The sequence below is a fragment of the Emydura macquarii genome, unplaced genomic scaffold (genome assembly GCF_026122565.2).
Source record: "Emydura macquarii macquarii isolate MOO-44397 ecotype Brisbane River unplaced genomic scaffold, CSIRO-AGI_Emac_v2 contig_1451, whole genome shotgun sequence".
NCBI classification, from domain to species: Eukaryota; Metazoa; Chordata; order Testudines; family Chelidae; genus Emydura; species Emydura macquarii.
In genome coordinates, this window is record NW_027131588.1 from 14,129,550 (window position 1) to 14,157,333 (window position 27,784).

At 41.7% G+C, this 27,784-nt stretch overlaps 1 protein-coding gene across 1 annotated transcript in view; it reads right to left on the reverse strand.

Annotated features, from left to right (window-relative positions):
* The window catches only part of LOC137156606 (atrial natriuretic peptide receptor 1-like), a 35,481-nt gene extending 7,966 nt beyond the window's left edge, over window positions 1–27,515 (reverse strand). Inside the window, exons 1-18 of the mRNA XM_067553487.1 lie at window positions 27,462–27,515; window positions 26,298–26,394; window positions 23,907–24,039; window positions 22,127–22,250; window positions 20,096–20,200; window positions 19,389–19,491; window positions 17,933–18,078; window positions 14,724–14,796; window positions 12,339–12,486; window positions 10,856–10,942; window positions 10,445–10,588; window positions 9,392–9,513; window positions 8,071–8,212; window positions 4,975–5,023; window positions 3,736–3,837; window positions 2,292–2,411; window positions 1,277–1,370; window positions 204–291 (exon numbers count right to left, since the gene is read on the reverse strand). Coding sequence (XP_067409588.1) covers window positions 204–291; window positions 1,277–1,370; window positions 2,292–2,411; window positions 3,736–3,837; window positions 4,975–5,023; window positions 8,071–8,212; window positions 9,392–9,513; window positions 10,445–10,588; window positions 10,856–10,942; window positions 12,339–12,486; window positions 14,724–14,796; window positions 17,933–18,078; window positions 19,389–19,491; window positions 20,096–20,200; window positions 22,127–22,250; window positions 23,907–24,039; window positions 26,298–26,394; window positions 27,462–27,515 — 1,931 coding nt within the window. The remainder of the gene's footprint in view (window positions 1–203; window positions 292–1,276; window positions 1,371–2,291; window positions 2,412–3,735; window positions 3,838–4,974; window positions 5,024–8,070; window positions 8,213–9,391; window positions 9,514–10,444; window positions 10,589–10,855; window positions 10,943–12,338; window positions 12,487–14,723; window positions 14,797–17,932; window positions 18,079–19,388; window positions 19,492–20,095; window positions 20,201–22,126; window positions 22,251–23,906; window positions 24,040–26,297; window positions 26,395–27,461) is intronic.
* Window positions 27,516–27,784: the final 269 nt, after the last annotated feature.

The following is a 27,784-nucleotide window of genomic DNA, read 5'->3' on the forward strand; positions in this document are numbered from 1 at the left end:
GAACAGAGGTTTCATCTGTTGCATTTTAACAGCTCTCCTTCTCTCAGGTGGAAATTTGCAAACCTTCATTATGACCTCACTCAATTAAAAAGTTTAATGTTTGTGTTTTAGGGACATTATTTGCCTCCTTTCTAAAACTGACTTTACCACAAATTGTTTTGTGCCGGAAAGTTATAGTCCTAAATCCATCTGTTCCCACTTACCTGAAAAAGATGGTAGCAATTGCATAACTTTGGGCTTGTGAAGGTTTCCCTTGTCTTAGATCATCTGCTACTTGCTTTGGTAACATGCCTATTTTAGAGTATAAAAAAAAATGGTAGGTCAAGAAATACATAAAAAGGAGGATAACCTGATTTTTTCCCCACTCCGATATAGAAAGCAAAAGAAATGTTTACATGCTTTGACATCAGAAAAAACGTAGAGGTAAAATCTGCCCTCACTTACAACCTGGTAATTCCAGAGTCTCTCTGTTGAAATCATTGAAGTAACAGCAATTTGACATCACTATAACTGAGGTCAGCACTTGCCTCTATGTGCTGCTGTTTATGAATTCTAATGATTATTATAAGAACTAATATTACTACTAAAGATGGGCTTGAACTGGAAACTCACATCCTATCTGGATCCTAGTCCAAGCTTCCCAGCTGGCCCATGGATCAATACAGAGCTAGAAGAAAGTGTGGGAGCTAAACATTCCAAAGTCAGAGGAGGTCCAGATGTAACCAGACCCATCACTGATTCTGTCTTCTTTCTTTCCCTCTCTTTTGTTTTCCTCTGTCTTGTCTTTCCTGTCTTCTGTGTCCTCTCCTCCTCTGCATTTCATCTGTGGTTTTTTCTCTCTCCTTCATTTCTCTCTCCTTTATCCCTTCTCATCTTCTTTATGTCTCTCCTTTGTTGTCTCTGTCTGTCCTCTCATTCCTGTCCTCTTATGGAATTCTATAGTGCATAATTTATGAAACAACCTAACCACTCGGTAAGCTCTTCAGGATCCTCCAGCATGTCTAGATCTGCTCAAGATAATATTCCCAGCAAAAGAAGAGGGTCTCAGAACATTGAGGAAGCTGGAATATTAACTAGTCAATGGTAAAGTATTTATTTGGGGGGGGGAGGGAACTATGAAGAAATGATACATATCTGTTGAATCTTGCATGGAGGATCTATATTAAAGAATTATCTATAAAAAGATAGTTTCTTCCATTGTTTGCCACTAGGAAAGCTAAATTTCAATTATTACTGCTAAGAATATCCTATATTTCCTGTAATATCACCGACTTACTATACAATAAGCGATCGGTCTTCTGCTTTTCATGCATTAAGTCCTGGGTTCGTTCTGCAACTAATACTTCCAGGTGTTTGCTGTATTTCTCCATCTAAGCAGCACAAATAGAGAAATCCATAATACAATCCATTCACTAAGGTGTTCATGTGTATAAATAGCAGGGACTTCAGCGTTTGGTTGGTCTGGGTTGGTAACGTTTAGATGGGCACAGGTCAAAAGTTGCTCTAGATTTATTTTTTTTTCCTTACAAACTCTCAAGATCAAATTCTGTCCTTAGCTACATTCATGGCTCTCACTTGAAATCAGTAAGATCTCCTGCTTCGGAAGGCAGAATTTGGCCCAGTGCTTTCAAAGTCTACCTAATCATCGGGGGCCGAATGCTGGATATCAGTGCACAGTACCAGTTGTGGAGCTGTGCACTGAGACTGTCTGCAGAGACGGCAGAAGGAGCTAATCCTCAGGCCCCCACCAACAGATCGCAGAGCTGCTTTAGGCAGTGCTGTGGCTTCTACACCACTGCGCTGTGAGTGGCAATAGACGGTGGCACCATTGCCCCATTCCCACCACCAAGGTCTTGTGCAACAGCGCTCAAGTTGCCTCTGGAGAGCCGTGCTCTTGATATATAGTAAACCGAGCTGCTTCTGCTGCAGCTGTGGAGTTGTGCACTTGAAGAGGCAGGGCAGGATTTTCCCCAACTGTATTTTTTTAAGAAGCAATGTTGTCAAGTTATTTTATTTTTTAAATTCAGCCCTAAACAAATCTGAGAAAGTTATGAACCGAAGGAAAGGAGACAGAACGGAATCTGGGACTCAGACATAACTGCTCAAGCTACAGCTAATTCGAATAGGGATCAATGAGTGTTTCTTCTTCTTCTTGGCAAACAATGGGTGTGACATCAGAGGACAAGACCATTCCGAGTGATTAGAAGGGAAAGCTGGAAGCAGTTTCAGGTGGGTATGTTAACCCAGGCAGGAGTTATTTTCTGGTTTGATTAAGAATCTACTTAGCTTACCAGGGTCATCATCATGTCGACTGGACTAACTTTGTTAGGATTCATCTTGTACAACAACTTCTTTACTTGTTCAAATGTAGGCCTTTGGGCTGGATTGGTTTTCCTGCACCTCCTGATTAGCTGAAACAGGGAAACGGAGAGAAAAAGAAAATGATCCTTAATAGTTCAAGGTTCAGATGGGTTTTCCATTGGGCACGGCAACTTGGACCGTTGGTGAACTTGGGGGCCAGATCTTCAGATGGCATAAACTGGCATAGCTACATTGAAGTCTCTGGAGCTACAGTGATTTGCACTGACTGAGAATTTGGCCCATGTAATTCAATTGCCCATGTAAAATTTCCATTGCTTCTGGGAAAAACACTGGAATGTTCAAAACTGATGCTTGGTTTCCTCTATCGAATACGTTTAAAACTTTGAGCCTGATTCTTATTTACGCTGAGACCACTTTATGCTGCTGGAGCAGTGAAAAAGTTGGCTTTTGGGATTTTTTGTTCACAGAAGTTGTCCTGGTTTAACTTAACTCAGTTTAAAAACTGATTTTGTTAAATGAATGCAAAACACAGTATAGACACTCTTATTTCAGTTTAAGGGTAGCTTGGTTTAATTTAAGTTGGTAAGCTACATTGACATAAGGCACTCTGAAAGTGAAATAAGAGTGCCTGCACACAAACTCGAACCAGACTAACTAAACTGGTTTTAAAACACACTTTTTAGTAAACTGGTGCAATGGTGTCTGCGGACCAGAGCTTAGTATAAATAAGATTCAGACCTTTAATCTCATTTAAAAAACAGAAGTTTCCCGAGATACCCTTTAACTTACTAATAACTGACTTTCATATGCTAATAATAAAGCCTCACTGATATTAAATATGCATATGGATTTGACACTTGATAACAAAATTAAAAGCCATAAAATTCCAATGTCTGAATATAAAAACATTACTGCGCTGAAACTTTTGGGAGCTAAACTGAAATTTTCCATTTGTCAGAATAATGGCACCTTCTTAGGGACGGTCTACACTGAAAGCTTACATCTCTTAGGGGTGTGAAAAATCCACACCCTTGAGAGACATAACTATACTGACCTAACCCCTGGTGTAGACAGTGTTAAACTGATGGAAGAATTCTTCTGTCGAGCTAGCTATCACTTCTCAGGGAGCTGCATTAATTCCAGTGGTTCTCCCATCACTGCCGTGAGTTCACTGAAGCACTGTAGTATTTTAAGTGTAGCCATGCCTGTAGTAGATATTAAAGCTAAAGAGCATTTTTAGAGTGCTTTGCTTAAGAAGTGCAACCTTGACTCTGCATTTCCTGGGTTTCTAACTTAAAAATAATGTTTACATTTCTCAAAGGAATATTGCACTGAAACTACTGTCACGTGCCCGCAATCTTAAATTCTCCTTAATAAAGATTATTGTGTGAGAGACTATATAACCTTATTTACCTCCACATAGTCTGTAGGGGATGGGCAAGAATTCTCAAACTTTCCTGAAATGAGTTCTGTCAGAGGTAGGCAGGAGGAATATTCCACTGAATGAGAATTATCCTTCTAGAAAATAATGTTGGAAGAAGAGAACAGGTATGGGGAGAGCAGTGAGAAGAAATCAGTAATAATGATGTAAAGCACTGAATACTGCATTGAGAGAAAGAATAACTGGTGCGTTTGTCATTCACCGTGTTGCAAATACACCATATTGTTATAAGTTTGGGACATATTCTGGCCTTTTGCTTCCTGTACAGAAACTTTCCTTTTTCCTCTCTACTGGAAATGTTCCAGATCAGTGCTTACATATCCCAGTACAGAAGAGAGTTACATATCTCACTCTGCCACAGGTGGCTGTCTCCGAGCTCTCCGCTGAGACGATTTGAGCTCAGCCTATATCAAAGGGAAGCAGCTCTTGAAATGAATGAAAACATCAGACACAGCAAGATCCCCAGCCCCGTATGAAGCTGGAAGGACCACACTGGGCCACTGGTATAAACAGTTAACAGTAGGAGAAGCGTAATCATAAGTTCAGGTCACTAGAGTTATTTTTAAGCAAAATCATTTTATGGAGCCAGAGTTGTTACACTTTTTTTTTCAGGGCACCTTATGATTTTGATGCACATCCCTTATGCAGACAGTTTGGCATAGCTCATTCAGCCCAAGATCTATGTACAGACAACACCTTCCCCAACCACAGGGGTCAGCTGCTACCCCAGCACTGTCCCCCCCCCCACCCCGCTTTGAATCCTATCAAAGTGCTTTGTGGATCTGGAGTCCCTGTTGTGGGAGGACTGGAAACTGGGCAGGCCAGAGAACGAGCGGGCAGGTCAAGGGTAAGGCTGGGAGTGACAAATATCATGTCCCACCCAGCCCTACAGAGCTTACCCAGGAAAAAAGAATAGGGTGGAAGCTGTATTATCTTTTCCACTGCATTTCTCTTGGGGATCCCAAGGGCTGGTGGGGCCAGGAGGAACCTCACACTGGTGGTCTGGCTCCATTGGAGCTGGAGTTAAACCAAGATAAAGATCCAACCCTGAGTAAGCTCTGTAGGTTTTGGCGAGAATATATACCATTGTGAACACAATATCATGAACCCAGTCCCGCTCCAGCTGAAGTCAGCTGGAGTTCTGACAATAACTTCAAGGGTAGCGTGATCAAAACTATGAGGAACTTCACAAATAGCTCTTCAACTCTTACCGGCACAGGGTCACTTCTTGTTGCGATCTCTAATAAAATGATGGAATAACTGCAATATTACAGACAAACAGTCATAGTGAATATATTTGCAGACAGAGCATTTGAACAACAAACTTGAACAATTTTTGCACCTTTTCTCCCTCGCTCCCTGCTTTTATTTATTTATTTATTTATTTTTGGTACAGTCTCTGTTCCATCCTTATTTGGGCCAAATTCTCATGAAAATCAATGAACCTTTTGCATGTCTAACGACTAAGGACTGCAATAGTGAATCTGGGTTAGATGGACAGCCCTGGCAGTACTACAGGTGCCTTCTCTTTTGCAGGAGCTATTTTGCTGGACTACCTGGGCACTGTGTTGCTATGTGCCTCTGTTTGACTACACCTGTTGCCATTTATTTGTCAAGGAAGGGTTTTCTGCAGTGTAGCAAAGATAAACTTTGTGGGCACTTGGGGTTGACAGGTTGCACTGTACCAGGTATCACCGTAACCCTTTAAGTTCACTGGAGTTTTCATTTGCCTAAGAGATGAACAATTTACCTGTTGACACCCTCTTTTAAGGGAAGATCTTGGCAAGACGTGGCTCCAAGAGGCAAGCTCCGCCAAAAATTTAAGGCTAGGTTGGTGAAAACTGCCCACTTTGCCCCTGCAGCGGGCAGCAAGCTGAAAGCATGGAAAATGAAGGCAGCATTCCTTGGAAATATGATGCTTTTTGGGTGTGAGGCAGTGACAAAACAAGATGCAGGAGACACGCCTGCAAAAAAAACCTGCAGCTCCATCACTCAAATTCTCTGCCCTCAGGCCTAGCCCAGAAACACAATATCAGAGCTGGGTTCAACCATTAGCAGGCCAAGCTATTTTGGGCCAGATTTGTAAAGGTATTTAGGCATCTAAAAATGCAGATCAGCACCTAGTGGGGTTTTCCAAAGCGCCTAGGTGCCTAACTCCCACCAAAATAAAAAATAGGGCTTGAAACGGCTAATGGCCATTAGCAGAGTCCTGGCCGGTATCAGCATAACACAGGTATGATTCTTTGTAAAACAGTAATAGGCACGAATCCAAGACATATAAACTAACAAGCTTCGCTGCAGACGGTTTCCTTTCTGGTGGATGTTTAGTGATAATAAGGGGAAGAATAAATTGAAGTCATTTTATGTTCCTGTGATGGGGTGAGCTTCCCACACCGGCCCGGCAGTGGTGAGTTAGGCCAGGTGGGCCCAATCAGCTAATTAGGCTGCGAACAGGGGAGCTTGAGGCTGGAGGTAGCTAATTAGAGAGAAGCTCACGTCTGAGGGACAGGTAAGGCTTCTACAAAAGCCAGGAGGCTGGCAACAGAAGGGGGTGCAGGGAGAAGTCTGCAATTGCTCTTTGGGAGAAGGGAGGTGTGTTTGGGGACTGTTCAGATGAGTTGCCTGAAATTACTCCCTGGGAGGAGGGAGTGAAAGGACTGGCAAACCCAGAGGAGTGGGGGAGGCCTGCAGGGATGGAAGCAGCTCAGGGAAAGGCAGCAAAGTGCAGGGAACAGACCTTGGCTGCTGTGTAGAGGGTCCCTAAGCTGGAACCTGGAGTTGAAGGTGGATTTGGATTCCCCAGTCTGCCTCTGTGAGAATGGCACCGTGAGGCAGTGAAGCAGAAGACTGCTGGAGAGTACAAGCCTTGATGCACTTCCCCTTCAGCCCCCTGGAAGGAGAAACCACAATTGTGGTCTGGCCAGAGGGCTGAGTTCTGAAGAGGATGCTGTGGTTCCTGGCGTGAGAGAGGGGCTGCAGAGGTGACGCTAACTGGGTTTAACCCCTGGGCGGAGTGTTGACCTGACCGTGCTAATCCCCAGAACTGCCAGGAGGTGGTACTGTCCAGTGGTGAGTAAAGCAATATCATCCCAGTTAGCAACTAAATCATAAACATGTCCCCAAACAGCCTTCTGAAGGCAAAAGTCTTTGGGTCAGGGCCAGCCTGGGCCAGATTAAAACTGTGACCTAGAGGTAAAAGGTAGTTTTAGAGTTCTCTGCCTCCTTAGAATACAGTGATTTAGTTAATAAATAGTGTGGATCGCTTTCTTCCTCTGATGGAGTGCTTCTGGCTGTCTTTTTACAAATTCCTTGTTGCTCAAATGCTCTGTCTCCATCAGATGAGATGGAAATGCACAAGCAGATCTCTGCAGACACCACAGCCTTTATTTCTTCACCATCCCTGATTATTATTTGTATTTCAGTGGCAGCTAGAAGGCCCAGCCAAGATCAGGGCCCCATTGTACTAAACGTTGTACAAAGACTAGGTAAGAGACAATTGCTGCCACAAAGATCTCAGTCCAAAAAGATTAAATATTATTGTTCCAAAATGGGATACAGAGGAAATAAATGACTTGCCCAAGGTTATACAGGAATTCTGTGGTGGAACAAGATAGTAAACCCAGGTTTCTAGAGTCCTAATCCAATGCCTTAACAAGGCCATCCTTCTCTTCTACACCCCTCCTAGTAAACCATCAATATGTCTGAATAGAAGGAGTGGCAGACCAAAATCTAGTAGAATCTGGCATGGCAGAATCTTCTGGGCAGATGAGCAATTGTGAAGTACTGCCCTCTAGGTTTTCTCAGAAAGAAAGGCACGGAATCACTCAAGAATGCAATCTTTTCCTCTATGTAGCTGTTTTTTCTCTCCATACAAAATAAAACCATCTGGTGCAGTCAGCAAAAATACTTTGTTCTCACCACATATGGAAGTATATTATGGATGAGTTTTGCTGACACATTGGAAAACAACTCCTATTTTAACTCTTAGTACATTGCCATTAGCTAAGTAATACATTTTTCAAGAGGGACAACACAAGGGAGGAAGTGGTTTTGTTTGTTTTTAAAATCATAGACCCAGGGTTAGTTTCTCATTTACACTGGTGCAAATCCAGAGTAACTCCATAACAACAAACACCAGTCTTGGAGATCAGAATTTGGCTACCTAGTTAGATCCTGGCATCTAAATTATTCTCTAAATAAGAATCAAACATTCCACCAAATTCACCCCAGTATAGCGGTGGAATTTAACCAGATTATTATTAAAGATTACTTGACCACCGAGAGAGAGAGACAGAGAAGTTTATCACCTGTACACATCTGCCACAGGAGTGGGTTCAAAGTCGGACAATGAATGGGCCTCAGGAGCCAAATAAATCTGCATCAAATGCTGCTGATACGAGCTAGCACCCTCACAAGAATCCTCTCTTCTGTAGGACTGTAATCCATAGTCTTTCATGGAAGAAAGAGGGAAACAGGTACTCAGCAAGGGTTACGTTTGCTCTTGAAAATTCCTATTATTAAGTAGCGATATTAGAGGTTTAAAGGAGTTTGCTGTGTATGTGGAAGTGAGACTTGGGTTTTTTTTTTGTTTGTTTTTTTTAAAAACAAGGCACTACATTGCTCCATTTGGTACTCAGATATAGTTGTGAATACTGGAACTGCAGTTTGAATATGGGGTGACCTCCTCTGGTGAGGTGTGACTGCTTCTTGCTACCCCAGTGGTGGATTCTGGTCCAGCATATCCAGCCACAGGATGATCATGGCAGTGTAAGACAAAGCCAGCATCCCAGAATGCTTCTCTTCTGCATCACCCACCTCTCTGCTGCCAGTGTATCAGTGTGCCCAGTTAAAATGGGGTGTGGTTAGAAACTCCCCTAGGCTGTGAAGATTTCCAGCTCTGGTTTTGGCATCTTGGAGTAAATAGATATCAGTGTAAATGAGAGCAGTTCTCAGGTTCCTCCAACATACGTTGGGGCCTGGACCTACACAGTGGCCACAGGGATAAGGGGAGTTTTCTACCAGCTTTGCACCCCATCTTCCAACCTGCATTGTGTGAAGCTTGTCTAGACCCCAGGATCTGAAACTCTGGGTGCTGAGCTGTATTCAGAGAACAGCATAAGAAAAATACTGACTTCTATATCCTGGATCCAGACATCACTGAAATTTGGTGTGAGAGGCGGGGTTCAGGTTCGGGTTTTGGCTCAGACCAGTCTCTAACTGGGACACTCCAATGATCCCATTCTTTAGACTGGAAGCCAAGCGTCCCATCTAGTTGTAAAAGGGCACTGTGTTTATTGCCTGAAAGGAGGATCTGCCTGGTGCCAAAGAATGGCAGCAGGCAAAGAATCTGTAGAGAATGACATGGGTACTGCCATGTCTGATGTTAACTGACTCCGTCATTTGTGTCATGATTGGTGCAATGGTGATGCATGTTAAATTGGAGGCTAGACAGGATGATGGAATAGGATGTTTGCACTAGAATAGTTTACTTTTAGTTAAGGCTCGTGCAGTTAGCATTTCCACCTGAAATGCTGGCTTGCGGTCTTGGTGGAGCAGTGACAGGTATGAAATCAAATGGGCATTAGTAGTTTAGTTGGCCATGCCTCAAATTTTTTTCTTGTCTATTACCTGAAATCTTACAGACCCAGCGGTCGTCTATTACGCAGTTATTAGACTTCAACCGTCCATGATAGATTTTATGCTGGTGAAGATAAGCCATTCCTTGGGCAATGTCTCCAGCAAAAGAGAACCTGAAAGGCACAAAATCATTAACAGGTTAGTATTCCGCCGAACCAGACACTAATTCAAAGCCTATTGAAATCAGTGGAAAGGCTCCCACTGACTTAACTGGCCTTTGGATCAGCCTCCAGGGACTCAATCCTGCGAAGTGCTGAGCATTCCTGTGGGTTGCTGAATGCCCTCAGTTCCAACACTGTTGAATGGCAGAGGATGTTGGGCCCTTGTAGGAATACACAGCTTCTTGCAGGAATTCTCAGCAGCTTGTCGAATTGAGCCCTGTGTGCAGACATGTACAAGATATGCAAAGTACTCAACTTTCTTAGTATATGTGGGGTGTCGACTCTGACCTTTTTCTTTTCTTTGCTGTTGCTGGAAGCAAGGCAAACGTAAGGCAGAGACAGAAGGAAGAAAGGGGCAATTTTACATGAAAAGGGTAAAGTAAAGAAGTAGCTCCTAAGGGAGTTCCTCTGAAATTCTGAGCCAGTTGTGTACAACTCTAACGATGAACTTTTAGCTGTATTAATCTGTTCACTGTTGGACCAACATGAGCGAAGCTGTACTGCTTATTTCATCTTAAATCAGTAGAACATCAAAATGTACTAACACATTGGGAGCTGTGAAAGAGAGAGAGGTATAGGGGAACCAAGGTCTACAAGGGTGTTACAGCATAACTAAAGATGAGATGAGAAGGTTTGGGCGTGACGTGGGTAGTGCCAGGGTTGTCAGGATGTCTATGGTACAGGCCAGATCAGACACTTGGATTATCTATCTCTTAACCAATAGGTGTCTGTGTCTCTCTCGCCTTCATTTCCAGAAGCATGGTATCTTGTGAGCTACATCTCATTATTGCCATGTCTACCTGATGACTTTATCTATAATTAACATCCCTTTTCAAACAGTGTCACCTAATGTAGCTCTTATCACTTCACAAATCTTTTTTACCTGAAGCCCCAGTTGAGAGGAATGTCTTCATTGAGCAGGACATCACTCAGGCTACCTTTAGGACAGTATTCTGTCACGATGGCAACATTTGGCACCTCTACGCAACCTCCGATGAATTTGCAGAGGTTGGGATGATCAAGTTCTCTGTGGAAAATGAACAGGAGTCACAGCCTATCGAAGTCTTTCCCCCTCTCCCCCCCTCTGGAACTGGAAAGTTAGGGCTTTGCCACTGGATCTAGAGGAAAAGCTAAATATGCATAGAAACACATTGAACCAGCTTCAAAGAAACGTGTTTCAACATTGGTTTGGGAGAGAGAAATGTGAACTCAAAGTAATGAGATCCAAACCTGTCCCATCATTACACTGGTGCAGGTGTGGAATGGTACCCCAGGTTTAGGTTTCATTGTTTACCTCACTTGCTTTACTTCCTTGCGTACGGAGTTGGACAGGGTGAATGTCTTCCTCATTATTTTCTTGATGGCGACTGTTCTACCATCACTGCAACAAGACAAAGACGCTTTTCTAGGTGCTGGAATCCCTCATGGTGAGGCTGCAGTATAAGTGAGGATGCAGTATTCTCTATATAGGTGCTTTGCTCCCCTGGGGAGACGGCAGGGAGGTAGATTTTGTCAAAATCTAGACCAGAATCTGGGTCTGAATTTCATGATTAGGCCCTCTTTCTGTAATAGGCTGAGCCAGAACTCGGTGTTCAAGCGCCCTGGAACTGGGGGCATGTATGGAATGAAAACCCAGAGATCATTACAAATTTCTCTGTATTAGAATGCTTCTCAGCCAAAGAAGTGAAGCCTTCTGTTTTCTGCAGGGAAGCCCCAGACTAGTATGGAGTAGATGGGAGTGGTGTGGGGCAGGGAAAGCTGCATATCCCCAATTAAAGGGTTGGACAAAGTAGCAGGTGATTCCTTGACTTTCCCTCCCTCTTCATGTAGCAACTTCTAATGCAGTCAGCTGGGGGAGTAGCTCCTGTGTCCAGGCCTGCAGCTTAAGGCAGCAGCCTGCCAATGCAAGCTCTTCTCTGTGCTTCCATGGCACTCAGCTCAGTCACATAGGCATGTACAGCATAGCCACCCAGCACCATCGGTGGATTCTTGTCTCTATCCAGAGCACAGCCATGGAGTGAGTGAGAGGACTGGGCAAGGGAAGCCACTGTGGAAAGGGGAGGACCCACTTAGTGAGGAGGAGCAAAAACCAAGGATGGTAAGAGGAAGTTTTAAAAAAAAGAGAACAAAAGAAGGGGCGTAGCAAGAAAGGAGGAAGGAAAAACTCTGCTGGACAAAGGAGAGATTGGCAAAAACTTTCATGGAGCATGAGGGGATTCTGTGGAGCAGGGTAGACCGTGTCCACCTGTCTGTTGGAAGATGGTGCTCCTCCAAAAGAAGTTTAGAAGCCATGGATACACTCGGTGGATGCGACCTAGAGAGGAAATACACCATTCCCAGTCTTGTGAGGTGGTTTAAGGGCATAGATTATATGGTGCTCTCATACAGTACATTGTGTATGTCAAAGAACTTGCTTGTAGTTTATTTAAATGTTAGATGGGCCTGAATCAAAACCCGAGGTCCAAATAAACTCTAAGACTGTGGGTGTTCAGAAGCAGAGCCAAGATAACAACTTAATCCCACGAGCATTGACATCTCAGCAGGAAAAGGGGCATCCAAAAATAGAAAACTGTGTGTTTAGGAATATCCTTCAGCCTGAGTGTGCTAGGAAGGCCAAGTGAGGGGACTAACATTCCTGCTCTTAGCTCAAGCGGAGGGAAAATTAGCCCTTCCTTTGTTTCCAAGTGATAGTGCTACAAGAACGGAGTCCCCCTCTTGCCCAGGTGTAACTACAACACACAGCATAACACAGAAAGATTGACTGGTATATAACCTACTATATCCCTGTCTGGGTGAAGTACGGTTTCCTGGACGTGTTGACAGCTGCTGTGCAAGAGCTCAGTGCAGTGACACAACTGGTGTTGCAGTCGCTGGGTGCATGGACCACACTAATGACGCTGCCCATTGCAGTCCGTAGCATCCGATCTAAATAAAAAAGTCATTGAGATGCACGTTATATGCAGGTGCATGTGGCAGGAGACTCCTGAATCATACAAACATAGGAAGCTCCATTGCACCTGGGAGCAGGCTCACTTATGCTTGCAGGCGTGATGCTGAATTAAGGATTCATCTATTACATTTTAACATGGTGACTGTGGCTGACAGCCATAGCTAGCGGCCCCTCCCACTAACCTCAGCGGCTCAGTCAGTACCTCTGCCTTCAAAACTAAAAGCCCTTAATGGAACAATTTCAAACCGAGAGTGTCATTTTATGCAAGGGGCAAAGCCAATACAGGAAGAGACAGTACAAAAAAAAATCTCCTAACCTTCAAAACCTATGATTTAGCAAATCTATTCGGAACTCTTTGAAGAATTTAAAGTTGCTATCATGGGAGGTGGTTGTGATGTTAAAGAAAATGCAGAGCAGAGCAACAATCCAGCTGGTGGGGAAAAAAAAAACTGGAATGTCATCTTTTTTGTTTACAAAGCTGTTTTTTTGTGGGGTGGGGGGAATGGAAGCATGTACTTTTTTGTCCTGCTCAAAGCAACAAAACTACATAATTTTTCCTGGTATTTAACCTAAAAATTCCTTTCCTTGATTTCATTCAGATGTAACAGACTTTAACATCCTTTTTTTCCTTGCTATTTGTATTCTTCAGGTATGGCTGGAAGTCATTTAGCCCTTCTCTCTATCTTTTTAACTTGTAAAATTTCCAAAACAGTCAGTCCATCTGCCTCCTAGACATTTTTGTTTATCTTCACTGAACTCCATTTAGTGCCAATATCTTTCTGGTAAAGGGTTACCCAAAATGAACTCAGTTTCCCAGCTGAGGTCACATCAGAGCTATAGAGAGACTATTATGTCCCTGTTCCACAGCATTATACCTCTGCATATCCACTCAGAACTACATTGGCATTTTGTTGCCAAATCCCACTGCAAACTCAGACCATCTCCTTCTAATTTGCTATCCATTATTATCTGGTCTTTTTCAGCGTTATTTCTCTCCAGGTTTCTCCCTCCCACTGAATACTTGTGTTCCCTCTTGCATTCTTCCAACTGGATTCTAATGTTGTTGTTTTCTGCCCAGGCTTCTAACCACTCTGCCCCTTTGCATTGTTTCTCTGCCCTCTGGGGGGTTCACAACTCCTTCCAATTTAGCTCCAGTTGTGAATTTCATTGACATGCTGTTTTGCTACACTCATCTTAAAATGTTCCTCCTTTGAAGGCTTAATTTGTCTCAATAGATTCACTTTGATTCTTTTCCCCCACATGATCGTGGCTGCTTCTAGTAAATCAGACTCCTTATTAACCTGATATCCATTCTTTAAGACCATCAGGGTATCCTATTACACTACTCAGAAATGAACACACAGCTCCAAGCCTGCAATTATCTGTACTGTATTAAGGGAATAAAGTCTTGGTCATTCACTTGTACTGAAAATAATGTTCGATATTTAAAGCAGAGTGGACCTTTTCAGCAATATCCTCTGGAGGCAGGACTACAATTACAGAGGCAGAGCCTCAACTACTGTAAATCAGCATAGTTCCATTGACTTTAGTGAAGCTACGCTGCTCTACAGCGGCTGGGCCATATATTTCTCCAGAGTATAATAGCTATAAAGGACATGGTAAATTACATGCTGTACAGTTCCTGTACATGTTGGGTGACAAACTGTACAGTAATGCTACTGATTTTTTTTTAAATGTCTAAGTTGGAAACAAACATAAATTACGTTTTACATGTTAGGTAAATTGGATTTTTCTTCAGTCATGATGAATTATTTCAGCTCTGAATAACACACACCGGCCTGAATTAAGTGCTCAGTTATATCTGTGTAAATCGAAAGTACCTCCCCTGAAGTCACTTATACAGAGTATGCTCGATCATGAATTAACTGGGGACATCACAATGTGTTGTGCCCATTTTCATATTATTTCTATTCCTTCATCTTTTGCTTGTAAATTACAAGAAAAAAGCCCCCAAAGCATATGTTAAAAATACTAACAAAGTGTTGAAGCTAAAATAACATCCTTAAAGGAAAACTCCAGTGATCTGCTCCGAGATGCTGTGGTGATGGGCACATTTGAAATATTAATGATGGATAGATCTTCCTCCTTTAGGTCAGACCCTTATGGAATAGGGGCATATTTCTGTTTGGCGGTTCATTTACACAACAGGATGAGCACAGAGAAGAGCGTCAAAATGACCATACTTACAAACCTTGTTTGATGCAGGAGAAGTCTATAATCCAGCTTTCATCCCAAAACATCTTTTGCTTCTGATATTGAAACCACTGCAGAAAGCATAACAGGCCAAATTCATTCCTAGGGAAACCCCACAGGTTTCAGTGGAGTTGCACAAGGGCTGAGTATAGCCCCTAACTGGCTGGTTATATGGATAATTTCAAACATAAAATCTACTGGTGTTTGAACAAGAATCACCATTTTAGCACCCCTCATATCTCACCCTCTTATTGATTTACTTGGAAGTAACAGATCCAGATCTAACATGCAAACATCCATAATGGTGAAGACTAAAGAAAATTACAATTTCCTATTGGATAGTCTGAAAGCTTCAGTCCTTGGTTGCCTTTTTGTGAACTACATTTAGAACCCAGCTCTTAGCCGGGTGATGTGGAGGATGTCATTTCACATCTAGGAAACATCCAGCGTTGTGGAAAGAAATGCCACCCCCCCCCCCTTCAAGATAAGCACCAGTGGCTGTCATGTACTGTATCACCAATCAAAATCAGGCCCTAGAGCAGCAAATTAGATGATACATTATTGCACAAAGTATTGTAGCCTGCATAAAAGTAGATGGGACAATGTCACTATTTTGTAAATAAGATGCATGTCTAATAACCCAAAAAGCTGTTAAGTACAATAAACCCATTTTGGGTAAGCATACGCTGTTTGTAGATCAGAGTTGTAGATTAGCTATGTTAAAATAACATGACAATTTAAACATGAATTTTAGATGGTCAGCATTTTGCCATCTGTCTGACATTCCCTTCAACAGCACCCGTTGGATGATAAGTAACAAAAACCAAATTAACTCAAGAGTTCTTATGACGTCTTGGAGAGTGGTGGCAGCATTTTGGGAGAGCGCTGGGTGTGATTCGAAACCCAGGATATCAATGGGAGTCTTTCCACTGATTTCAATGGGCCTATGAATCAGGCCCTGTGTGCTTCCAGAAAAAGGAGACTTAATTTAGTGTGCAAGGATTGATCAAACAAACGACTGGGACTGATTCAATACCCACTGAATTAAATGAGATTTTTCAGTGACTTAATGGGGGACTGGATCAGACCATGGGGTGATAGGTACACTGGAGCGTTATGGTTTTGCTGTATAGAGAAAACTGGATAAAAGTGACATTTCCAGCTCTGTTTGTAAGAACAGGGTTATACATTGACTGAGCAACAAGCAGGCATGAATGAGAAGTATTATCTAGCTATGGAAGCTAGGTAGGTGATACTTACCATGCACTCCAGCATAAGAGGAAATACAACATAAACATACTTCAAAGAATATTCTGAGCCAATAGGCAAATTAGGTTAATGTTGGAGGACTCACTGCCAATACCTGTATAAGTGAGAAGAGGGCTAACTGTTTCCCTAACTAGTATGATCACTTTAAAGTTATCCCTGAAATCTGGTTATCAGGGCTTGGCTGAACTCCAGCCTGTCTTGCAAAGAAATGGGAAATGGAGGGTGAAGTGGGCTGATGTGTATTATGGTGAAAGATCCTCAATAAAAATGTTTGAGTAACAAGCCAACATTGAACCAACACCGGGGCCTACATCCCTCTGCTGGACCTGAGCAGTGCCAATTTTCCACCCCTAGAGATCAGGACCATAGTACTTGTCTTAGGAAATATCAGGAGGCTCATCTAGTTGCAATAGGTTGAGAGTCCAATCCTGTACTCCATATTCAGACCATCTCACTGTGATAAGAGTTTTGTCCAAGTAAGGTATGCAGGATTGGGCCCACTTTATGTTAATATATTTGATAAAGAAATGTGGAATGAGGTTTAACAGCTGTATAACTGATACTTTTCTATTATTTAAATAATTCATTACATTTGGGTGTTTAAATAATCATGGGCCTAGCCGAGACTCTGGACACACTTACACAGAACAACAATTTCCATCAATGAAAATGCCCTTCAGAAAACGAGTGATAACACTCCAGTTCCCTCCAGAGTGTCTCAACACCCTTCCCAGCAATTTCTCTCTTGCCCCTAGAAAAAGCCTGCAAGAACAAATGGGCCTTGCATTGTGACCTGAAAGGCAATAGATCTGGGCTGTGGCAAATGGAAGCTAACCCCACACTTTTATCTAATTATATGGCCTTCATCATGGTAGTATCCGAGTGTCTCCCAGGATTGTGACTTTAGATTTATCCTCACCAAAGCCCTGTGAAGTAGGTGCATATTATTAACCCTATTTTACAAGTAGGGAACTGAGGCACGCAGAGATTAAGTGACTTGCCCAAGGTCACATAGGAAATATATGATAGAATGAGAAACTGAACTCCAGTCCAGTGCCTTAACCGTAAGACCGTCCTCCTTCCCCTGAGCAAGAGCCTCTTGCTTTTACTCCCTTGCAAAGGGGGTTAGACTGAGTGCTCCAGATGTTTCAAATGCTGCAGTATGACATGAGGAGAGAAGTGTTCCCTGCCATAACAAAGAGCTGATGCACCTATAGGTTAAAACTAAACAAGTTATCCATTATGTACACAATCAATACAGTGACTATACATCTGCAAATGTTTCGCTGGCACCAGCTTTCCATAATGTTCAGAAATTAATTTATGTACCTTCAGGTACAGAGGAAACTATATGAATGCAACATCTAGAAGAACCCATTCTTCAGAAATATAGTAAAAGAATAAGTATAAATAATTATTCATCTTATATTTATCCAGCACTCTTCATTCCAAAGAATTACAAAGCATTTCCCATATATCGGTCTACCTTTCTCTACACATACACACTCACTCCTCTCTATATTCCCCCCCAGTAAGTGAGTCTGTTATAATAATTAATAACTACTAAACAAAACTCAAGGGCTGGAAACTGACTGGATCTCCTAAATAGAGGATTCCCATGGCTTGAGGAAGGCGCCAGCTGGTGTTACTATGTGGCATTAGACTTGCAAGGATCGTTACAGGGAAGGGATGATCCCAGCTGACAGACCTTGTGGGCCATTCTCTGGCAATATTGGGCTTCTTGACACTATGCCAGGGCTGATGTAGAAGTGGCCTCAGAATCAAGAAGCAGCTTTTCCACCCATTTCTCTTCTTCCCTGCTTGCATCTACACTAACCTGTTCTTCTACTTGTAGAGAGCGGTGTTATAAACAACAAAATAATCGAGAAACCACGGTGGAAATAAAAGAGGAGAAAGGAGATTTCATTTGATACTTACCACTATGGTCAGAATGAAGCCAGCAGAGACTAAACATATTGGTAAGGCAATGGCTATCCTGGCATCAGCTGTCATTGGGCATTCCTCACAGTCAGCAGGACATGTGGAGCAGCCTTCGTCTTCTTCACAGACACCATCTCCGCAGACTGGACCGAAAGGGGCAGAGAGAGCACAATACTTGAAAATAGCCCTGTCCACACTTAGGACTCAATTCAGTAACACATACATATGGCTCCTGAGCTGGGGATCCCCGTATGAGGCCACAGAATATCTGAAAGACCAAGTTTTGAGAGATTCTGGGACCTTTGCCCTGCAATTAAAAGATGTGGGATTTTCCATGTAATGTGGGGACCCTTAAATCAAACTGAGCTGAGATGAGCTGTGGACATCAGTGCTTTTGATATGTTGTTGCAGATCTGTTGCTTGGTTGTTACCTTTTGTCTGTTTATTTCTCTTTGCCTGTCTTGCCTGTTTAGATTGTCACTCTTGAAGACAAGGACTGTCTCTTACCCTGTGCATTCATCCCAGCCATTGAGAGACAAGGAGCCAGGAGAACAGAAAGCCATCATTGCCCCCTTTCCTCTCAATCAGCAGGACAGGTATAGGCTATTATGAATAACTTCAGGCATAAAGAACACACCAACCCATGCTAGAAGGCATTTCAAAAGAAAGCTCATAAAAATTAGCACCTATATCAGATGTAATTTAAATGGAAGTTTTTCTGTTTGGGAAACCCAACATCACCAATGATCTTGATCACAAAATTGAAAGACCTGATTTTTGTACATCAGATGTTCAAAGAGATGCGAGTTAGGTATTAGCTGTCTGTTTAGTTTTGAAGGCAGGAAGACCAATGACAGACAGTAGCTTTGTTAAATAATCACTGTTTTCTCCTTTCCTTTACTTAAAATATAATCCCATTGGGAATTTCTTTAGATACTATAGAGTGAAAGTCAATGGCAAAACTCCCACTAATTTCAATGGAGTCTGTATTTCACCCATAGAGCTATTCTACTAGTACATTGTACTTCAGACTCTCAAGCAAAGAGAAGGTAATTGTGTATGCACATGAGCTGTCATGCCTCAGGCTAGCCTGCTTCCTGTCTGATGAAGAATGTCCATCTACTAGAAAGAGACCCCGTGGTAGAACAGTTTCACATCCCAATAACAACCCAGCAAGCCTTGTAGTGCCTGGAGCACCTAGTTCTGGTATTTGATTCCAGCTGTTTGATCACGTGCAGCCTTCTACAGTTCTCATGTCCTACACAGGCAACGAGAAGCTGGAAAAACTTCAGAGATTTCAAGTAGATTGAAAAAGAATTATAGAAACAGTTGATGGGATACCCTCACTTGTAAAGGGGCTCTGAGAGCTTTTGGTCTCCCCTCCTATCAAGACAACAGGAAGGGCTTTGTAAGTCCCATTTAACGTGTGACAAAGCTTCATTTCATACCATACCTACTGCAGGTAGCACAGTGGTTTTGGCTTCCAGGGCCACTTGCATTCGCCCAACCCTGATGTGTGCGATGAGAGAGGTCACACCCACATGCACTAAAACCACCTGCAGAACAAACAATCATTGCTTTAAATTTCATACATTTGATTTTTTTAACACCAATTTATTATTCCCCCTTCTTCCTAGGCAATGGAGGTCTCGTAATCTTCCCATCAGCCTGTAGGGTAATACGATCCATTGTCTCCAAATCTCATTAGATATTGCTACCAGAATGGGTGTTAAATGCCCACTCAAGACTTCTGTCTCTCCTTGGGAGAGTCTGTAACTCCACCCAACCTGACTGCTGCACATGCAGCTCTGTTGAATAGGTCAGCCTCTGGGACAGGCGACATCTATGGTCTTCCAAGGCTTATGCCTCAGCCATTTCCACATATGTTTTTGATACATGTGGACAGCCCTCACAGAACCGCCGTGACATGAGAGGAGCAGGACCCTCCAGGGGACTGGCTGCTACAAGATGCGAGGTGCACTCAATTCCTAGTAAAGACAGCTGGACACCTCGCAGGATCTGGTTTTGATCATGCAGCTTTATATGCGCACAGTGTCGAATGAAATAAGTGGGTGGATTTCATACATAAAGACTGCAGGATCTGGCCTGCTAGTCTAAAGGTCTAGATCTAGAGTATAGTGCGCAGTAAATGTACTATACCTTGGCAGTCCAGTTTGTCTGACTCATTTTGCCAGCTGTAGATAAGGTGTGAGTAAATATCTGGCCATCATCCGGAATCCATGGACCACATATTCCACCTTTACCCTTTACCAAACAGATCAGTTATTTCAATAGATAATAAAACAAGGAAAATCCCAGGCCTGAATACTCTTCTGTTTAGTATTCTTGTGGGGCCTTGTGCTATATTCCAATAATTAACAAAGTATTATTCATTATGACGCTGCCTAAAGTATGATGCTCTATCATAAGTGACACTATTGTGTGCTAAAATAAAACACAAACAAATGGAAGGGGACATGGACTGACAGTCTGGTTTAGAATTCCATAAAATTCACATTCACTTAAAGTCCAGGAGCCGTATTCTGTCTTCATCTCATTTAGGCTCCTAAATTTGGAGTAACTCTGTTGAAGTAAATGGAGTTAATCTGTATTTACTTCTGTGTAAATAAACATAGAATTTTGCCTGCAGTTTTTTATTCTCTATATGGTGGATTCGCTGTAGCTCTACTTTTGATGTGGCAGCTTTTTTTTTTTTTTTGTGATAACTATGGAGTATGGTGTTTCTTTCATAAATGTTCCATTTTCAGAGCATTTCTCATTAAAATTGCATAGACTAATTTCCCAGCAGCCTTAGCCATGGAGGATTATAATGACTGTCTGAGGATCATGGATTTTTTAAAAATGGATTAGTCCCTTATTGCTCAATTTCAGATATTTATTCAGGCTTTTCTGTTCATGCATTTTAGAATACAGCACACAAAAAAGAAATGGATTGTTCATGCTAGCTAGGGTAAAACCTATCTGAAAAATGACACCGTATGGAAAGCTCCTGCTTAATGGAAAGAGCTTTATTTGTAAATATCCATTCAGTATGACAAGCCCACATTCCTGCAGCACTTTTGCTCTGTGGGGACTATTTTACATAGGCTTGTCTTGTCTAAGCTGGAAAGCTCAAAAACCCTTCAAACTTTAAAAGCGAGAGGCTGGATGATGCCTTTGTGCTAGTGTCACTCACAGATCTCACCCTCCCCACAAGATTTGGGGACAGAACACCTCCACAACAGTATATCCTCTCTCTTCCCATAGGGGGTTGTGTGTGGATATGGGAGTGATTTGGAGGGAGGCGGCAGCCACTGGGTGGACTGAGGGAGGAGAGTGTGTGCTGGCAAAATGCATATTGTCCTCTGCTGTGCCAGCGGAGATTCCAGCCAAAAGGTTACACGTCCACAGGCTGGATGATATTTCTGTAGCCCCTTCCTTCAAGGGGAAGTTCTGAGGTCAGCTGCAGCCTGGGGAATCCCTAACCGAGTGTCTCCAAGAGAGCTGTGCTGGCAAGGAGCAGGGCCAACGTTGCTATGGAGACACGGGGGCCTTGATGCAGCTGGGTGAAGTGAACGTCATTTATGAGCTAGGCATGGATACTATCTGGCCCTCCATAAATACAAATAGACTAAGAGGCCCAAGCAGGTCATTCTGGAGTCACCATTTAAAATATGTTAAGTACTCAAAATGAAGAGAGATGGAATCTCCCCCTCTACAATTTAGCACAAACACCGGGGCCAGAATTTCACCCGGTATGTTTGGGTACAAATGCTCTAATGGAGTCCAAAAGAAATGGATGGATTCTTCTTGCAGTGGAAAGTCAGCCATCAGAGTTTATTGTCTGGCCTTTGGATGTTTTTCTACCTTGATCAAATATGATAAAACCAGTTCAAATGGGGCCCAATCTTGCAAGTCACTGAGCAGCTCCCATTGATTTTAATGGAAACTGCTGGATGTTCAGAACTTCTGAAAATCAGGCTATGTTTTGGTCTCTAGGAGCCTGCTCCAAAGCCCGCTGAAATCAATGGGAACCCTTCTATTGGCTTTGGTGAGCTTTGGATCAGGCCTTAATGTGGATTTAGGGGCCTAATTTTAGGCACCCATTTTACATTATCTTGATCCTGGCTATTAAACTGTCTCATCTAGTATACGGAACAGACTACTGAAAGCCTCATCCATTGTACTAACCATGAAGGCCAAAGGACAGGAGTGGATGTTGGCGTGATGGACACAGCAGTTCTCTCCATTTGCATCTTTCCAGTTGGAAGGGCACTCTTGTTCTTCACAGAACTTCTTGGCTGCTGCAGCATTGCTAACCAGTATATTTTTAAATACAAAGAGGTGATTTTATATTCATTTCTCATTCCTAAAAAGGTTTAACAGGCATGTTATGAAGTCCTGTTCTTTACACTGCACAGATATACACAGCAGGAGACACACTGCTGTTTTGTTATATTGTTTTATTATGTGTGGGAGTAGCCCCAGAGAGATAGATGACTGTAGTAAACTCGGGCACCATCTGGCCCCATGCAGAAAAGGTCTGGCAGCTATTAATTCTCTACCAGCTGCCATCACCTCAGGTTGGCCCTCCACCCTGACTACACCACCAGATGGGGGATCTTGGCCACACAACACCTGGCTCAGATCTTCATGTCACTTCTGATGGTGGAACCAGAGTGACTATATCTCTGGCTACTTCCATCCTCGCCTTAGTGTGTATATCAACAGTGATATAGATATAAAACGTGTGATTTCCTGTGTGTCACGCAGTTCCTCTCTGTCTTTGCTACACCACCCAAATTAGCCAAGGATAGCTGCTGTGGTATGTGTGTATAAAATTTCAAACATGTGAACTTGTGATATCAAGTCATTTTGAGATGATCTGGGAAGTGATTTGGGGCCCCTGAAAATTCATGACATGTTAAAAACCACATACAAAAAAAAAAAAACAACCCTAAAAAAAATTCAAGATTTTCCCCATCTCATTTGCCCATCTCTACTTACAGTCTCTGCACCATGTTTCTCTGAACTTTGGGATATTCCATTTCAAATATTCTTTACTTCAAAACAATCAAACTGATTTTCTTCAATTGTGGCTTACTTTATAGATATAACAGACTTAAAATCTAAAGACTTTCTATAGTGTACTGTACAAACACAGAACAAAAAGGCGGCCCCTGCCCCCAGAGAACTTTTAATATAAGGCAAGAAACAACAAATGGACACAGAGCGTGAAGGGGGAGTACAAGTAAACAATGACATAATATTGGTCAGCATGATCGGCAGTGTTCTCAGTACACCAGTGGCCTAACCATTGCCCAGGAGCTCAGTCCATTTACACCTTGTCTACAAACAAACCTGATCCAAATTGACTACATTTATTCAGGTAAACTGGTGAAAAACCCAGTGTAGACACTTCTGCTTCAGCTGAAGGTGGCCCATGTCGGTTCAGCCCAAACCAGAAAGAAATTGAGGTAAATTGAATCAACATAAGTCATTATAAACCTGAACCAAGTGTGTGTAGATATGAACATGCACCAATTTAATTTAAATTGGATTAGTTAAACTGGTGCAAGACTGTGGGTAGATAAGGCTCTCAGAGAGAGGGGTAAGTGGATTTTCTGTAACTTGAAATCTTTAAACCATGATTTGAGGACTTCAGTAACTCAGCCAGAAGTTCGGGGTCTATTACAGGAGTAGGTGGATGAGGTTCTGTGGCCTGCAATGTGCAGGAGGTCAGACTGCATGATATGGTGGTCCCTTCTGACTTTAAAGTCTATGAGAATTAAAAGTATATGTTATAGTAATATTGTGTACGCTTGTCAGAGAGCAATGGGGCAATCACTAAGGGGAAAAAATGCTCCCAAAGTCTGTGCCAGTCATAGTGCTGAAAATACCTGCTTATAAAGGAATACACAGGTCACTAGATTGCTCTGAAAACTTGGAAACCCTCCAGTGGAGGCGGTACCTGTGCGAGAGGATTCCGTTTTGCACAGCATAGTGATAAAATTGATCTGAAGCAAAGACGGCATAGGTTACATTGAAGAACTCTCCACTCACAGCTTTTTCTGGCGGTCTCTGGACCCATGCCATCTCAAGGCCTAGAAATAACACACAGTTAGGTGTCAACATGTTTGGTTTAACCTACTATAGTTGTGTGCAACTGGACACATTGTTTTATAGCAAAAATCCAACTGAAATATAAATGTTTTCACAAATATTGTTCCTGTCATTATTGCTGGCCAAAGGATTTCCCTATTTATCATGTTCCAAAAGCACATCTATTGGAGGGGAAGTGTTTTTAGATTTTTTCCCCTTACAATGTGCAAGCTAACGAATCAGAGTATTTGGAAAATTAGGACCAAACCCTGCTCACTTTGCTCAGGTGAGCCTCATCCTCTTCTGACTTGTATCAGCGGACTTCAGTGCAGTTATTCTTGATTCACACTGTTTTCCTGCTAATTTATTTACATCAAGCCATAAATATAGCCATTCTTTCTCAGTGGAGATCACTGAACAAACAGTGAGAATCATTAGTACACATAGAGCCAAGTCCTGAAAACCCTTAATCATATAAGGAGTCCTTAAACGAGTAGTCTTCTTAAATAGTACTGTTCATGTGCGTAAGGGTTACTATTCTGCGGTGATTTCCTTTTCATTGTAATTAGATGTGATTTAGAACATCTCTTCTATTACAATGGAGTTTTCCTTTATTAGAATATTTTTCACTTGCATACCTGTTGGTGATTTAAACTGTTTGTTTCTCCATATAATTCCCATTTCAGATATAAACGGGCTAATTATAAAAGAAACAATCCTTTCGGGTCTACAGCATGAGAGGAACAATCATATCAAATAATTAATAATGAATATGATAGAAGAGACAAAAGAAAGCTCAATTTTATATATTATTCTAGCCAGATTGTCACAAATTATTAAAAGGTAAAATAAATGTTTAGCTTGAGAGTATTTCACTGCAGCTAGGTGAAAGGACAAAATAAATGTCTTAGAACAAAAGGCTTTATTTCCTTGAAAAAGATTGACAACATCATCAAATCCCTTCATCTAATTCTATTCACACACAGATACAAATGCATACCAAAGAACTAGAGTGTGTTCGTGATTTATAGCAATAAGAGCCATAATATCTCTCTAGCTCAGTTTTCATCTGCATCTAGAAGCTGGTAAAAGTATTTTACATAAATGGTATAAAGCTTAAAGATCATTCTAAAATTGGTTACCGACACATATTAGTGTAATCGCTTTATTCATGAGGGTAGTGGGAAGCAAAACTCTAACTACCCTTCTCTTGCCCCTCCCCTACCTTCTCTTTGTTTTCTTTTACAGTCATTTTGCATTTTGGTTCACTGGTAACAACAGTGTCAAGAAAGTCAATTGCATTAGGAAACCGTTGTTTTAATGCTAAAAACACCAGAGCAGAGAAAGTCCAGTTTATAGTCAATATTCTCTGAACTTCACCATGAGATCTGAACTTTGAGGCAATGTTAACACTTTTATGTTACATTCTGAGCCTGAGCCTACAGTCTGTGAACAGACTTCAACGGAAGTTTTACCAGTGTATGGCTTGTAGGATTGGGTCCTGTTACTTCTCTTCGCAGCAGTATATCAAAAGCTGCTGCATTTCATCCTAACCTTTTCAAACATTTATATAACTGTTATTTGCATTAATTATTTAGCTGCTTATTTCTGATTACTTCTTAACTCCTTTTAAAAAACCACTTTGAATTTCAGAGATCAAACAAATAGCCTTTACATTTCTGATTTGTTTGCACTGGAAACCCATCTTTCAAAGTCTTATACGTAGGTGTGTAAATATCTGAGATTCTTTATCTGCTTCTACTGAACAAAGTTGGCGGCAGGGGAATTAAAGCATGAAAATATATATGCAGGGTTCCACTTAATGGCTTAGTGTTTAAATAGATTCCATCCAATCTGGAACTGGCATTGCAAAATTGAAGCACGTACTAAACACAATCTGGCTGCAATGCAGGGCTGATTGTTTGCTTTGTTTTGTTTAGGCTGCTTTAGTTTTTTCTAATGCCAAACAAAATTCCCTGCTTGAAAACAATGATTTCATTTTTGAAATAATCCTAATTATGTTTCCTTTGGAACAGATGAGCTCCAGACAAATATTTATTCTGAAGTGTATGAGTGCTGGCCACTTTCCTTGACTTACTTCATCTGGAAAGTAATGTTGCTGATGACTCAAATACTTTCTGCTAGGTTTGAGACCTGAGAAGCATTAGGAATTAGTCTGATCACTTAAATTTTCAAGTTCTCATCCATTTCCCTAGCAGGCAGAGATGATCTTCCCTGAGCAACTGTGGGACCCACTCACCTCCACAGTCCAGCATGTTATACTCATCTGGTTTTTCCAGGGGCCAGCAATCATAGTCACTGTTATCCAGGTCATGCCATCCCTCCACTAATATCACCTGCCATGGGAAAAAACATTCCAATAATCCTGAAAAACAGGATCTTTTGTCTACAAAGTCTGTTCTCTTAAAACAAAAATAAAACCAGAAACACTTTTCCTTCATTCCTTGTCTCTTCAACTTTCTGGAACAAAGATCAGATCCAGGAATAACCTAAATGCTCAGTAACTAGATTACAGGTTCATTATATTCCCACAGGGTCCCCCAGAAATTATTTCTAAGACAATAAAAGAAACTCAGCTCATCCAGCTGTGCAATGGGTTTAAACAGAGCTCATCTTGTGTGCTTTTAAAATGTCATTCTCCATTCAAATCCTCTTTTGTTTTTTAATCTTTAACACATAATTTATTTTTAGAATCTCTCTTTTCTTAGAGTATTTTTATACAAAAATACAGCATAACTTTTATATGTTATCAAACACGTTTAAATATCAATTTTTAATAGTATTTCATTAATGCGTACTATGAGCTATTAATAAAAGTAGAATATATTAATCACAAGAAACGGGACACAAAATATAGAGCATAAGCAACAGCAGGACATATTATAAAATATATTACATTTTATATACTAGAATAGAGTAATATATCCAGCTATTTTTCTAGGTAATACTAAAAGAATATGATAGAAAACGTTCTGATGTATTTTGCTATTATTCTATATATTGGAAGAATAGAATAGAATAGAATATTCTCATGTATTCTATTTTGCATACTAGTAATACAGTAAATAGAATAAAATATAGTCTTCTAATGCATTCTCTAATTATTGTTCCATATTTTTAGTAGAGTAGAATACAATATATTCTAATTATTTTCCTATATATTAGGAGAATAGAATATTTTCTTCTAACAGATTCTGCCATTAGTCTTGTGCATAAGAGTGGAAGAGAGTCGAACCACCTGTTCCTATGCATTCTACAGCTATTGTTATTATTCTGTAAATTAGTGAAATAGGATATATTAGGAACAGTCGGTAATTAAGAAGTATTAATAGCAACAGCACTGCAATACTAATTTCTTGACTCTGAACCATCTATGAGGGCAGGATCTATGCAGTTTACCTACCAGTAAACTGATGATGCTTCGGAGCCCCAGAGCAGGTGTTTTGGCAGTTCCCATGGTCCCAAATAGGCATCAAGCCCAGTTCGGCTCAGGGCTGGTGCTGCTGTAGGTTAGCTAGATTCTCCCCTCCCCACAGGTTTCCAGCCAGCCAGGCGTTTATCACAGCTCTAGCTGCTGCAGTTATTTGTCCTCTCTCCCTTTGTGGGGTGGGAATCTCCCCCCTGTCTCTGGCAAAGCACCTGTGATGAAACAGCAGACTGTCACCTCAGCCACACAGCAGCTACCACCCAAATGCCCAGGTGCTGAGGGAAGGCTGGGTCTGGGGT